This window comes from Schistocerca americana, chromosome 1 (genome assembly GCF_021461395.2).
Source record: "Schistocerca americana isolate TAMUIC-IGC-003095 chromosome 1, iqSchAmer2.1, whole genome shotgun sequence".
NCBI classification, from domain to species: Eukaryota; Metazoa; Arthropoda; class Insecta; order Orthoptera; family Acrididae; genus Schistocerca; species Schistocerca americana.
Window position 1 is genome coordinate 677206542 of NC_060119.1, and position 12602 is coordinate 677219143.

Genomic DNA, 12602 nt, shown 5'->3' on the forward strand with positions numbered 1-12602 from the left:
ACGATGTTCGATATTATTATTAATGCAAAGAAGTAAGCTACATCCTTCGAAAATTTCATTGATATTGGTTAATATTTAGAATGAAAAGTTGGCACTGAACTTAAAAACACAAATTAACAGGAAAATGGATTTTAAAATCTTATTAAAAATGAATGCCAGTGCAAGACAACCATTAAAATTCACCAGCACCATAAGTTTTCCCTTCCTGCTCCTGTAGGGTTTCTCCTGGTAATTTCAAGACCAGGGTAGCATTTTTCTTGAATTTTTCCCTCTGCAGGTAGCATCTTGTGGACTGTTTTATCCGTCCTTGATCTCCAGATAAGCAAATCTTCTAGGACGGTGATAAAGGAGTCCTGGGACTTTTTCTTTATTCTGTCGTAAGACCATAAAAGTGTCACTTTTTTCTTCTGGGCACTTTGTCGACATGGCAGTGTGCAAACCTTCATTTGCATTTTGTGTTTTCCCATTAATGCGTCTTGCCAGTAGTGCATCAGATGCAGGTCTCCGATAGATACGTCCTACTTTGATCACTTTAGCAGCTGTCCGTGTGTCACAGTACCATACACAGTCCATATTTCGAACATTTATTAGGTGAACTTGTAATTCGAATGCAGCCAGATAGGTTCGTGAGCTAAGAGTAAACACTGCAAAGTGATGGAAGAGCCAAAAAAATTTTTTTGAAAAAAAAAAAGTTTTGCGGTGGAGTCTCTCCTTGAGGCACATGTCTTCATGGTTGCTTCATGAAGATCACGTCGATATCTTCATTCATTTTTCTCGGAACTCTGCTAATATTCGTTCCTGACAGTACCTCTGCAGAGAAGAATCCAAAATCGCTTCGAACTGAAACGATGACGGCTCTGCTGCATACTTACCTATTTCAGTTGGCGGTTTTTGTGTTTCCTAGTATGAAGGGCAATTCAATATTATTTGTGTCTCTGTGAATTTTAATGATGCGGTTGTCTTTAAAATGCGATACCAATCCCAAGTGTGTTCACGTTGTAGCTTGCACAATGGAATTCTTAATTGTTTCCTACGAATATTACTGGGGGGAGGGGCGGTATGTTTCATACAACAATTTTTTTAGCATTCAGCGTCTTTATTGCGAACGTTTTGGAGTAGCTTGATAGTCCTCGATTGGAAGCATGTCAACAAGCAGTGCGCTTGGAGGAAAACAAGCGACAAATGGTAAATGTCAATTATTAATCAATGAACGTGTTTTATTCATTATATTTCTGAACAGTTTGGAGGTAAAATACTTTTGCTGCAAAAAAATTCAGCAGAAATTCCTATTTTATTCCATCTATTAATAAAAGTTGAATTTATTCAGTTCACAAAAACTTAACACGTAAACAGTTTCACTATTTCATTGTAACTTACGGGGATTTTAAATAAGTATTCTGTTATGCCCCCATACACCATCCTGATTTCAAAGTACGAACTAACACTACGAAAAAATCTCTAATTGAGCTGAAAGTGGGTTAAGTATTGTTTCTGACGACATAAAACTGGGTGACACGAATGATTACAGAAAGTGGTAAGGCATTTATTAAACGAGATTGTAATACAAGTTTTCAGTCTAGAAGGCAAGCTTCTTCATGAGCAGGTACATGGTCTGGTCCACCTCGAAGCCGTGCAGGTTGTTGGCGTCTCCCTGCAGACGCATCAGCAGGCCGCCGAACGAAACGTACGCTGCCCTGAAACACACAATTATTCGTTAGTGAATGATCATAAACCACAACCAAAATCATACACTCTGTATAGCACAAGATACTTTTATAAAAATTGTTTGTACTATCATAACTTGCATTTCAGTATTCAGTGAGAAGAGCCACGAACAAAGATAAATCAAAAAATATGTTACAACGCGGTTCGTGACAGGTTGAAGAAACAGTTGATAAAACGAACAAAAATTTGAATGACTACTTTTATGCAGTAGTTAAAGCGTATCATCCACCATCGTGGACTCTTTGAAACAGTAAACCTCAGCTAACTAAACGTTATACGTATTGGCAGTTTTAGTTCCGCTTTAGCTTTCTACAAATTCTCGTACCGTCAATCTTCTGAACCTCCATGCATTTTTTCTATTTTTTTCTGACACTTTCCTTACAATACTTTGAACAGTCTGTCACTCCTTATTATTCGTCTTCGGAATCCTTCCTTTTATCTGGAATTAATCAGCGTTTTTCTCTTGGCCTACAACTTACTTCACAGCTTTATTTTTCACTATACCCACGGCCCGCATTCCTGTTGTTCTATACCAGCGTTGAAATCAAATTAATATGGCAAACGGGCAATAGCCCTTGAACTATTATGTCTCGACGCGAACTCCCACCTATTTTTCTGGAGTTACTTCGTTGATTTTCAACTTAACCTAATAATTTTATTCCGGAAAACCCATTATGTTTAATGCTGGCATCGGTCTATTACTAATTACTAAACCGGTTTTGCTTGCTCCATTTCCCTTTCAAGGTGGATTTTAAGTTCCTCATCGCTGACGTAATTAGCTTCAAACGTCCAGTTGGGCAGCAGACTTCAGTAAAGTTACAGATTTCTTACGGACATTTGTTACTTTTTTTCCGCATTACGCTGCATAAATGTTATTTTTCGAGCAAAAACTGTCTCGCTAGTGGAGCATGGATATCTCACGTACAAAAGATAGTGGCAACAGTGTAGAAATGTACTTAAAACAAAATCTGGATGTACAGAAAGTACTAAAAATGTGCAATACGAAGTAATCGATTAAAAGAAGTGACGTACGCGCTGAAGTTTGTTGAGGTATACACGAGAGGCGGCGAAACAAGCTATAAGCGTCAGATCTTGTCATTGCAGCCGCGAGAAGTGCACACAGTTTCGTTCATGCTCAAAATCATGACATCTTGCCCTTTAACTCTACACGTTGTCCGAAGAAACAAAAAGAACGAAGTTCAGGGTTCAGCGTCTCGTAGACTGCGAGACCATTAAAAATGGCATGGGAAAGGATGGGGAAAGAAGTAGGCCGTATCGTTTTTAAAGAAATCGTCCGTAATAAGACTTAATCGATTCAGGGATTCATCGCAAAACTTAAATCTGGGTGTCAAGGCTTGGTTTGAACCTAGCAGCCCCACAATATGAGTCCAAGGTCTTAACCACTGTGCCATCTCATTAAATACGCAGTCCGAGTGGTAGTCATTGTCTAAGCGAAATATTTGAAATGCTTGGAGATGATCGCCGTGTTTGTATATTCATTCTGGGCAGTACTGAGTGCAGGGCGGATAAGTTTCATGTTGTAAGAAGGTCCAAAGTTATGACGCCGACTCTAGCCTATCACGAAAGAGCAAGTGACCTAGTAGAGGAGTACATGGCCATTTCTAAACCGGGAGTTCATGCCTTTTCCCTCAGACTCTCTCCGTATTAAGAGAAGGTGGTGAGTTGGAAGATCTAACAATTTAAACGACGAGGAGGGGCTACTACGTGTTTGTCGATGAGGTTAAATGTTCCATAAATTTAAGGAGAGATTATTTTGCAAACTCAGACGTATGGTAACAAGTGCGGAAACGTGTATTTAGTATACTGACATACCGACTGAAAGACAAAATTAAATTGAAAGTTCGAACATGAAAACAGACCCTTGTGTGTGTTGAAATGGCGGCATGTGAAAATAATGGCGGCTTGTGTGAAACCAGTTCATACAGCGTAAAGTTCAGCAACCTAAATTACGAGATAGGTGAGCTACAGGGGGAAAGTATCCGAGACTGGTGCACCCGTCAGATGAGTGTTTTTTAGGCGCTTCGCCACGCTCGTTTAGTAAGACTGCGCTGGTCCCCACTGTCCGCCTCAAAAAATAGGATACGGAAACAGTTAAAATATAATTACGCACTGAATAAAGGTTACACGTTTCACACACGTGACACACGACTTCCCTCCGTAACGTAATGGACGAGTGCCGTGACAGGAAAGGCATCCAGGAAAGTTCAATAAAATAAATTTGCCATATATTTGAGTATAGTGGTTCCTTTTTATAGTACCACATCTACAACTACATACATACTAGATGGGATTAACGCCAAATAAAAATCTGTATTGACCATGACGCGAGCGGTGGAACACGTGGAGCTATAAAAACAACAGCCACAGTGTAGCCGTGTAACGTGAATTCAAAAATGGTTCAAATGGCTCTCAGCACTATGGGACTTAATATCTAAGGTCATCAGTCCCCTATAACTTAAAACTACTTAAACCTAAATAACTTAAAGACATCACACACATCCATGCCCGCGGCAGGATTCGAACCTGCGACCGTAGCGGTCGCGCGGTTCCAGACTGAAGCACCTAGAACCGTTCGGCCACTCCGGCCGGCGTAACGTGAATTGCTTAACTCGGCCTGGCCCAGCTGAAAACATCCGCTACTCTCAATAGCGCACGCGTTGCATCTTCGTCAAATGAGCACATCCAGACACCGCTTCAGAGTCGGATGGTATCACCTGGCATTACTAGGCTGCTGCCTCTTCCTTTCACAGTATGAAAAGTGAGAATTCCTCATTTCATGAACAGATTGTGAAACTCTGCCTTTTATAGTAAATAGGGCCACGTATAAGTTTGAATGATGGAACTCTGTAGTTCAACGTCCCGTCGACCTGGCAGTCATCACACAGGGAGTATTGGCTCAGCCGGAAGGAAAGCTGCCATCGCGACCTTATTCAAGGAACGAGCCTGACATTTACACCAAGGTGACAGAAGTCATGGGACAGCGATATGCACGTATACAGATGGCGGTAGTATCGCATACACAAGGTATAAAAGGACAGTGCATTGGTGGGGGGCTATCATCTGTACTCAGATGATTCATGTGAAAAGGTTGTCGACGTGATTATGGCCGCACGACGGGAATTAACAGGCTTTGAACGCGGAATGGTGGTTGGAGCAGCGAAATTTGGAGTTAATGGACTGTGGCAGCAGACGACAAACACGGAAGCCTTTGTTAACAGTACGACGTCGCCTGCAGCGCCTTTCCTGGGATCGTGACCATATCGGTTGGATCTTGGACGACTGGGAAACCGCGGCCTGGTCAGACAAGTCCTGATTTCAGTTGGTAACAGCTGCTGCTAGAAGTCGAGTTTTGTGTAGTTCCCTCGAAGCAGTGGACTCAAGTTGTCAAAAGGCACTGTACAGGCTGGTGGTGACTCCGTAACGGTGAGGGCTGTGTTTTCATGGAACTGAAACGATCATTGACTGGAAATGGTCATCTGTATGTCGATCTTTTCAGAGAGAGTTGCAGGACTCGGCTGTTCACTACAGACTGTCAAATCAAACCCGTTTCAGCCGTCTAATTACACTGCTGAAAGGTGTTTGATTTGACATTCTGCTCGGAAATAACCATGTTCGACTACTTGGAGACCATTTGCAGCCATTCAGGGAATTTTCGTTCCCAGTGATGTCATGTCACTGGGCCAAAATAGTTCGGAATTCGTTCGACGAACATTCCGGACAATTCGAGTGAATGATTTGGCCACCCAGATCGCCCAACATGGATCCCATCGAACATTTATGGGACATACTCAAGAGGTCAGTTCGTGCACAAAATCCTGCACCGGCATCACTTTCGCAATTACGGACGGCTATAGAGGCAGTGTATGGCTCAATATTTCTGCAGGGGACTTCGAATGTCTTGTTGAGTCCATGCCACGTCCAGCTGCTGCAAAAGGCGGTTCGACACGGTATGTGGACGTCACATCAGTGTATCTGCATTTATATAATCAGAATGATCGGACAAGGATGAATGGTAGACTACTGAACCATTGAGCGACATCGCTCACTGACTGCTTCTGGAGGACGCCTAGTTCTCAGAGCTTTGTTGACAATCAGTAGACCGGTTATAATAATTAACCCCTTAATACAAGGCAATGCTACTAATTTCGATCGTTTTGGTACGCACACATGAAACTTAACAATGGTAAATACCACGCTGCGGAGCAACAAATTACTTGTACAGAGTGAGTTTTAACCTGGGACCTCGCGATTATTAACTCAGTCTTGTTCAGTGGTCCCAGTCATAGAAACCCGTATCCGATAGAAGTAAACGTACGCCACGACAATACGTCGGAGGACCTAGTTGACGTGTGGCGGCGATATGGTGAAAAGGTAAATGAACTAGTAAGGCTGTCAGACTGGGGTGGTATTTGGGAGAAAGACGGAGAAAGGTTGGGCGGCGAGCGCAGGTGCGAGCAAGTCCGTTATTTATGTGATTGTGGCATGGGGACAGTAGGGAGGCGCGCGGGCCGGCGCGGTAGGAATGCGGCGCTAAACATAGCCGCCAGGCCGGCCGCGGCGAGCGGACACCGGTCAGCTGCTGACGCGCTGGACAAGCCGGCGCCAGCCGTCCTCGGGAGCCATTCGGCGGCTGTCGGCAGTATTTTACGTTAGCTGAATTACGGGAAAATATGTTGCTAGCACGGCTGATGTGATGTAATCCTCTAAGGAAAACGTCCAAACAGGGTGATCCAGTTCGAGGACAAACGTTTCACTTGATGTATCAAGTAGAGATGGGTGTCACGGATGATATGATAAAATATTTTGGACCCACAATAAATGTCGGATGCTAAGTAATGATTCATTAGAAACTGCAGTTATAAATAGGGAGGATAAAGACTTTCATTTTTCTTCCCTTTTCTCGTTTTAATTCATTTTTATTATACATTGGCAAACCCGGCAATGCTTCGCAATTGCTAAATATGTATGGGAGTTGGATATACGTCTTAACCTCCTTCTTCCCGTATCTCTATCCCTCTCCTCCATCTCTGTGTCCATATCCTCCTCCCCCGTCTCTCTGACCATATTTATTGTTATCAAAAACGGAACCTTGATTGGGAATAGAAGTCAAAATGAATGGGTAAGTCGGGTGGAATCATTACTACACGGAGTATGTGATAGGCCTTTCCAGCTACTGGATCTAAGGGAGTAGTAGCTTTATTTTTTTGTATTTCGCATGTTTTTTATCTACGAACAGGTAGGATTATAAAGTTAGCCATAAACACAACTTTGTGTTTCTGTTAAAAATGACACCTAAAAGGAAAACAAAGCCGCACATTTGGCATCAATTCAATCTTTGCAACACACCAAAGGTATGATCACCACAATAGCACGAGTTTGGCCGTCTGTTTTGTCGACGTCTCAAATTATTTTGTGCGTAAGCTTCAACTGAGCTAGTCGAACTTGATTGTATCCGCCGTTCCGGAATCATCCCCGATAGCGCTTCAGAATTTCTTATTCGATTTGCCTCCAAACGCGGTCTACGCTCTTCGTCAGTCTCACTGACTCGATAACCATGTAGTTGCCTTGCACTGCGCGTACGCTGACCGATATTTGGACGCCACACTGGTGGCATTTTTTCCAAAGAAATAAACCAAGAACTGAATTCAACTGATTGTTTACAGAACAGCAAATTGCTACGAACTGACATCAATTCAATCTTTGCAACACGCCAATGATATGATGACAACCAATAACACACTAAAATATCATCTTCAATTGTATTCTTTTCCGCAAAATATCAGTATTCAATGCGGAATTTCTTGTTGTTACGAAAACATCCGACAGCACAACTGTCACACTGAACGTCACATTTCTTTCATACCATCCAAATTTCCGACCGTTCTACTGGATTTTCCAAAATTTTTCTTTCATACAAACCTTGTCCCGACAATTACAAAAAGACAGACAAATCAGTCGAGCCGTTCTCAAGTGGTGATCTTTCATGAATGCGGCAATTGATTTTTATTTATATAGATGTATGTGTACAATTTAGCTGATGACACTGACTGACCTATTTACTAAGAACTGCTGACAAATCAAAACATAGCATATACGATGTAATGACTCGAAGTATGGTCAGATTGAAAACTGCTGTTTTAAGCTAAAACTTTACTACTTTCAAAGAGTTTCAGGCTCCCTCTTCGAGAGATTCTACAAATCAATTGATTTTAAACGATAACGTGACGTAATTCTTGCAGACTAATATAATATACAAAGATGTGCAAAACTTATGTACCAAAGTAACTTTCGCATTATGTGTCACTGCCAAGTAACATAGATCGAAGAAACTTGGACCATACACAGAAAGATCTATTCCTGTATAGCACAGAAGTTAATTGAAAGAATTACGCAATGAGACGAACAGAAATGACATATTTTATTCAAAGACGATAAATACAGTGAATTCACCGCCATTTACGATAGTCGCCTGGACATTACAAATATTCCTGCGTGTTTTGATCTCTCGCTATCTGAGGATACGTCCTACACGTCGAACAACATTGTTTTCGTGGTCCAGCTGTTATGGTATGGGCTCATGAAGTTGCATGGACGTACTGACATCCAAATCTTTGCATACGGTGCACTCGCCGCTCAGTGTTATTGTGGCACTGTACTCCTTCAATGTTGCATTCGGCCATGAAGTCATTTTTATGGAAGACAATGCGCGACCGCATCGAACAGTGCAAATGGGGGAGCTCTTGCAACGAGAAGATAATGGGCCGAATGGACTGGTCCACCTTTAATCCCATCGAGCACACGCGGGATGCACTGGGTACACGTACAGTAGGACATGGTCCAACGGCACTCCAGCAGTTGCCAACCACGCTGGTAAAGGGAGGGATGGAAGGCCCTAACATTAGCCACCTGCGGTGATAACACATATCATTAAGAACAGTGTCTAGTCGTTTGTAATGTGCTGGAGACTACCTTAAATAGTGGTGAATACAGTGTAATTATTGTCTTCGAATAAAAGTGTTATTTCTGCTCGTCTCAATGTGTATTTGTTTCAGTTGACTTCAGAGTTATGCTGTGGCAGAACTTTACATCTATGGTCCCATTGTCATCGATCTATGTTAATTGGCAGTCACACATCACCCGAAAGGTATTTTCGTCCCTAAGTTTTGCTCACCAGTCTAATTAATAGAATAACAAGCTCCAGAAATCTGGAGTAATCCAATTGGGGATAACTATAATATTTAATTTCGAGTATATGACGACGCCGTGTTATCAGGATATGTTTTACTGTACTTTATCATTATCTCTATTCACACGAAACCGTTTTTTAAAACGGGGACGTACTCATTCCGAATTCTTCAGATGTCTTTTAAGAACATTACATGTTTAGCGAGCCAAAATGCTATACAATTTTCATGTTTTAAACCAGATCCCAAACTAGAAGCAAATTCTGCACATAACTTCAAAGGGCCTATTAAATGAACGTTTTAGAAGAAACAGTAATCTCCATAAACAAATGTAAATGTCCAGACAAAATTCTTAACAAAGAAACCAACTTAAAACATAAATTTATACTGACAACTTCACTGAAATTGCAGAACACGACAATGGATAAAACAAATTTGCAGGCAAAGACAACGCCAGCAAGCATTAGCAAAGAATTTACCACTACCACATACAAGTGCATAAATGAATAAGCTGATATGTAACCATGTAACGTCGTTGACTTAGCTGCAAAAGGTGTCAAATTTACGAAAAGTATTAAAGTCTCAACGAATACTGCTAAGAAACAAATTCCAATGCTTAGACATTACATATCTACAATTCCGCCTACGCTACGCCTATGATACACAGCAGTAAAAGGTATTAGACAGCGACAGCGTTAAATATGTGTTATGGAAGTAAATATGACATAAGATATATACAAAATTGTTATTAGTTACAAACAGACACAGATATATGCAGTAACAACTCCGTATGGCGTCGAAATAAACTTAAATGTTTGCTTATTCAGTTACGGAATTCAGTATCCGTGGCGTACCAAATCAACTTCGTGGTTAAAAGTTTCGAGAAAAAATGATAATACTATCAGACGAACATACTTCAACAGTTCATGCGTTATAGTAGGACAGACAATACATTGCACCACCTATGTTTCGAATACACACAGCACTAGTTTAAATCATTGTGCTAAATTAATTCAGTGGGTTGTACACGTTTAGTTATACTGTAAATTTTATACACTACGCTCAAAGGCGAAAGAACTGACAACTTTAAGGAACAGTTTTTTATACATATCTGGAATTTAACCATCCGCCATGAAAGTCGGGCACACTGACTCAGTAAGCATGGTGCAGCGAGTACGAAGTGGAGTATACGTTCCACTCCTTCTGAACACAACTGCAGTGCCTTGACCACACCGCCAAAAAGACACTATCACTGCATAATAACAAGTCAACTCCAGACGCATAGGAAGTGACTTGCCCGAGGTGCAAAAAGTTTTGTGATCGACTCCAGTGCGAGTGTGAAGTAAAGATCGTTGGATACAGTCACGCTGCTATCTCTTCTGTTTGTCGCCATGTCGAGGATAAATACCAACGGTCACACTAAATATATACTGCTTCACAACTGCTAATGAACAAATGACGCCTGCTACGGAACAACCGACCAATCATAGGAAAAAGAGGTGTAGAGGGTGGGATGCGTTAACTGCAGCGAAGCCTGTGCACGAACGCACGCTCTATATGCATTCGACAAGTTCGTGCAGTACGGTGTGTGACGATGATTGTTGTGGAACCAATTAGTGCTACATTCTGTGTGGTACGGCATTATGTTTCAAGACATTATTTGAGTATTTAGAATCATCGACATGCTACTAGGTAGCTCGAAGCCGGTCAAAGTGCCACTACTGTGGCCACAGTAATGGGTGTATCCAGAAGTGACATATCTCGACTAAGAAAGGCTACTGAAGGTGGAAATGCTATCCGAAAGCATGTCGAATGCCGTAGGTGGACCACAACAATACAAGAGGACCGAAACGTAGTACCGTTGGCGAAAAGGAACAGAGCGTTGCAGACCTTGCAACTGCTACCGGTACACCTGTGTCTGCCAGAACCAATTGCAGCGGTTAAATCAGGCTGGTTTGTACGCTCGGAAGCCTGTTAAATGCATCCTATTTCACCTACGCCATCGTCGAGAAAGAGTTCACTAGTGCAGGGAGCATGTTGGTTGGGGTCAGCAACAGTGGTCCAGTGTGACGTTCTCCGATTAATCCCGCTTTACTGTGGCTAGTGATCCTGGCCACCAGTTAGTGAAGCGGGAGAAGGGAACACGTTACACACTACAGAATGTTCATGAAAGTCATCAGTATGCCCTTGGCGTTACAGTGTGAGCAAACATTATGCACAATGGCCAAATACAACTGTATATTTTTCCGCGAAGTACTGTTACAGCACTGCGGAAACGCAGGGAGATTATTCTGGATCATTTCCGTCTGTTGAGGAGAGCGGTAGATCGCGACTTCCTGTTTATGGAGACTAGTGATGCAATATTCTCCAAGGGGTCAACAGTTTGGTAGCCAGCATGAATAACAGGTGCAAAATGTGTATTAATGTCCGAGGAGGGCATATTCCTTACTTAGAGTCCGACATCGACCCTTATGACCTGTGTCATACGTGAACGTTATTTATGTCTGTTATCCTCCTTTCCCATGTGGTGAAATCTGTACCATTTTTCATCATGAATACACCACTCCACTTACGTTATCTATGCCCTGTGTTTCATATCGTCTAGCATTGTGATTATTCCTTTCCAACAATTCTCTGATCCTTAGCAATTGTCAAGCAGTGTAATCAGTTACGGCGTTCATGCTGGTACGTAAAAATTGTCAAGACGATTATTTCAACATGTATCCCGATTGCTCTGTCTTCGCTGCATGTCGTCACAATAGTAAAATGGCACATAAAGTACATCCTGGTCTGTATTCGAATCTGCTTTGAAACGCACGTAAGATCCAGCAGCTCGTTCTCTCACAAATGAGGTGTGAGACTTCATAAAAACTGGAGTCCCTTACACGAGGACTTCGTCTGTTGCTCTGTTATTCTTGTAATAACACGAAGATGTAAGAGCTGCTTCGGTTACACGTCACCTATTTTTCTCATCACTACCAAAAGTAACTGTTGTGTTAGCAGAAGAGCCAACACCGCGTTACGAGAGGAGGCCGAAATGCACGCGTTTTAGCTCACGCAGGCTGGCGTGAGGAGGGAAGAACTATACTGACGTGAGGTCTGGAACATGAAAAGGAATGATAATTCAGAAAGCGGACATAATTGCTTTGATACTTAACTTTAATCCATTAATGATTAATGTCGCTCTTGACGGTACATGATTCACAATATTATCTGTTCCGAATACATTCTAGAAGAATGCTAGGTCGTAGCAAATGACGCAGCTGAAAGCTATGCTAAACTGCCGTCTCTGCAAATGAGAGCGTATGTAGACAGTGAACCATCGCTAGCAAAGTCGGCTGTACAACTGGAGCGAGTGCTAGGGAGTCTCTCTAGACTAGACCTGCCGTGTGGCGGCGCTCTGTCTGCAATCACTGATAGTGGCGAGGTCCGACGTATACTAACGGACCGCGGCCGATTTAAAGGCTACCACCTAGCAAGTGTGGTGTCTGGCGGTGACACCACAGTAACCATTAAATTGAAAGGAGGAATTATTCTTTCAACATTCGGATAGTACGCAGGGACAAAACGTAGAAAGACTTTGAAGTGTGTTTAGGGTTTTATGTAGGTTCTGGTTCGGTCCTTGTAGTTGAAGAGGAGTCAGAACACTTCGTGAGATGTTACCAGACGTAA

At 42.2% G+C, this 12602-nt stretch overlaps 1 protein-coding gene across 3 annotated transcripts in view; it reads right to left on the reverse strand.

Moving 5' to 3' along the window:
* Positions 1-1522: 1522 nt before the first annotated feature.
* The window catches only part of LOC124608822 (DNA-directed RNA polymerases I, II, and III subunit RPABC3), a 483494-nt gene continuing 472414 nt past the window's right edge, over positions 1523-12602 (reverse strand). For all 3 annotated transcript variants that reach the window (XM_047140017.1, XM_047140018.1, XM_047140019.1), the window contains exon 4: positions 1523-1694. In XM_047140017.1, coding sequence (XP_046995973.1) covers positions 1577-1694 — 118 coding nt within the window. In that variant the 3' untranslated portion in view covers positions 1523-1576. The remainder of the gene's footprint in view (positions 1695-12602) is intronic.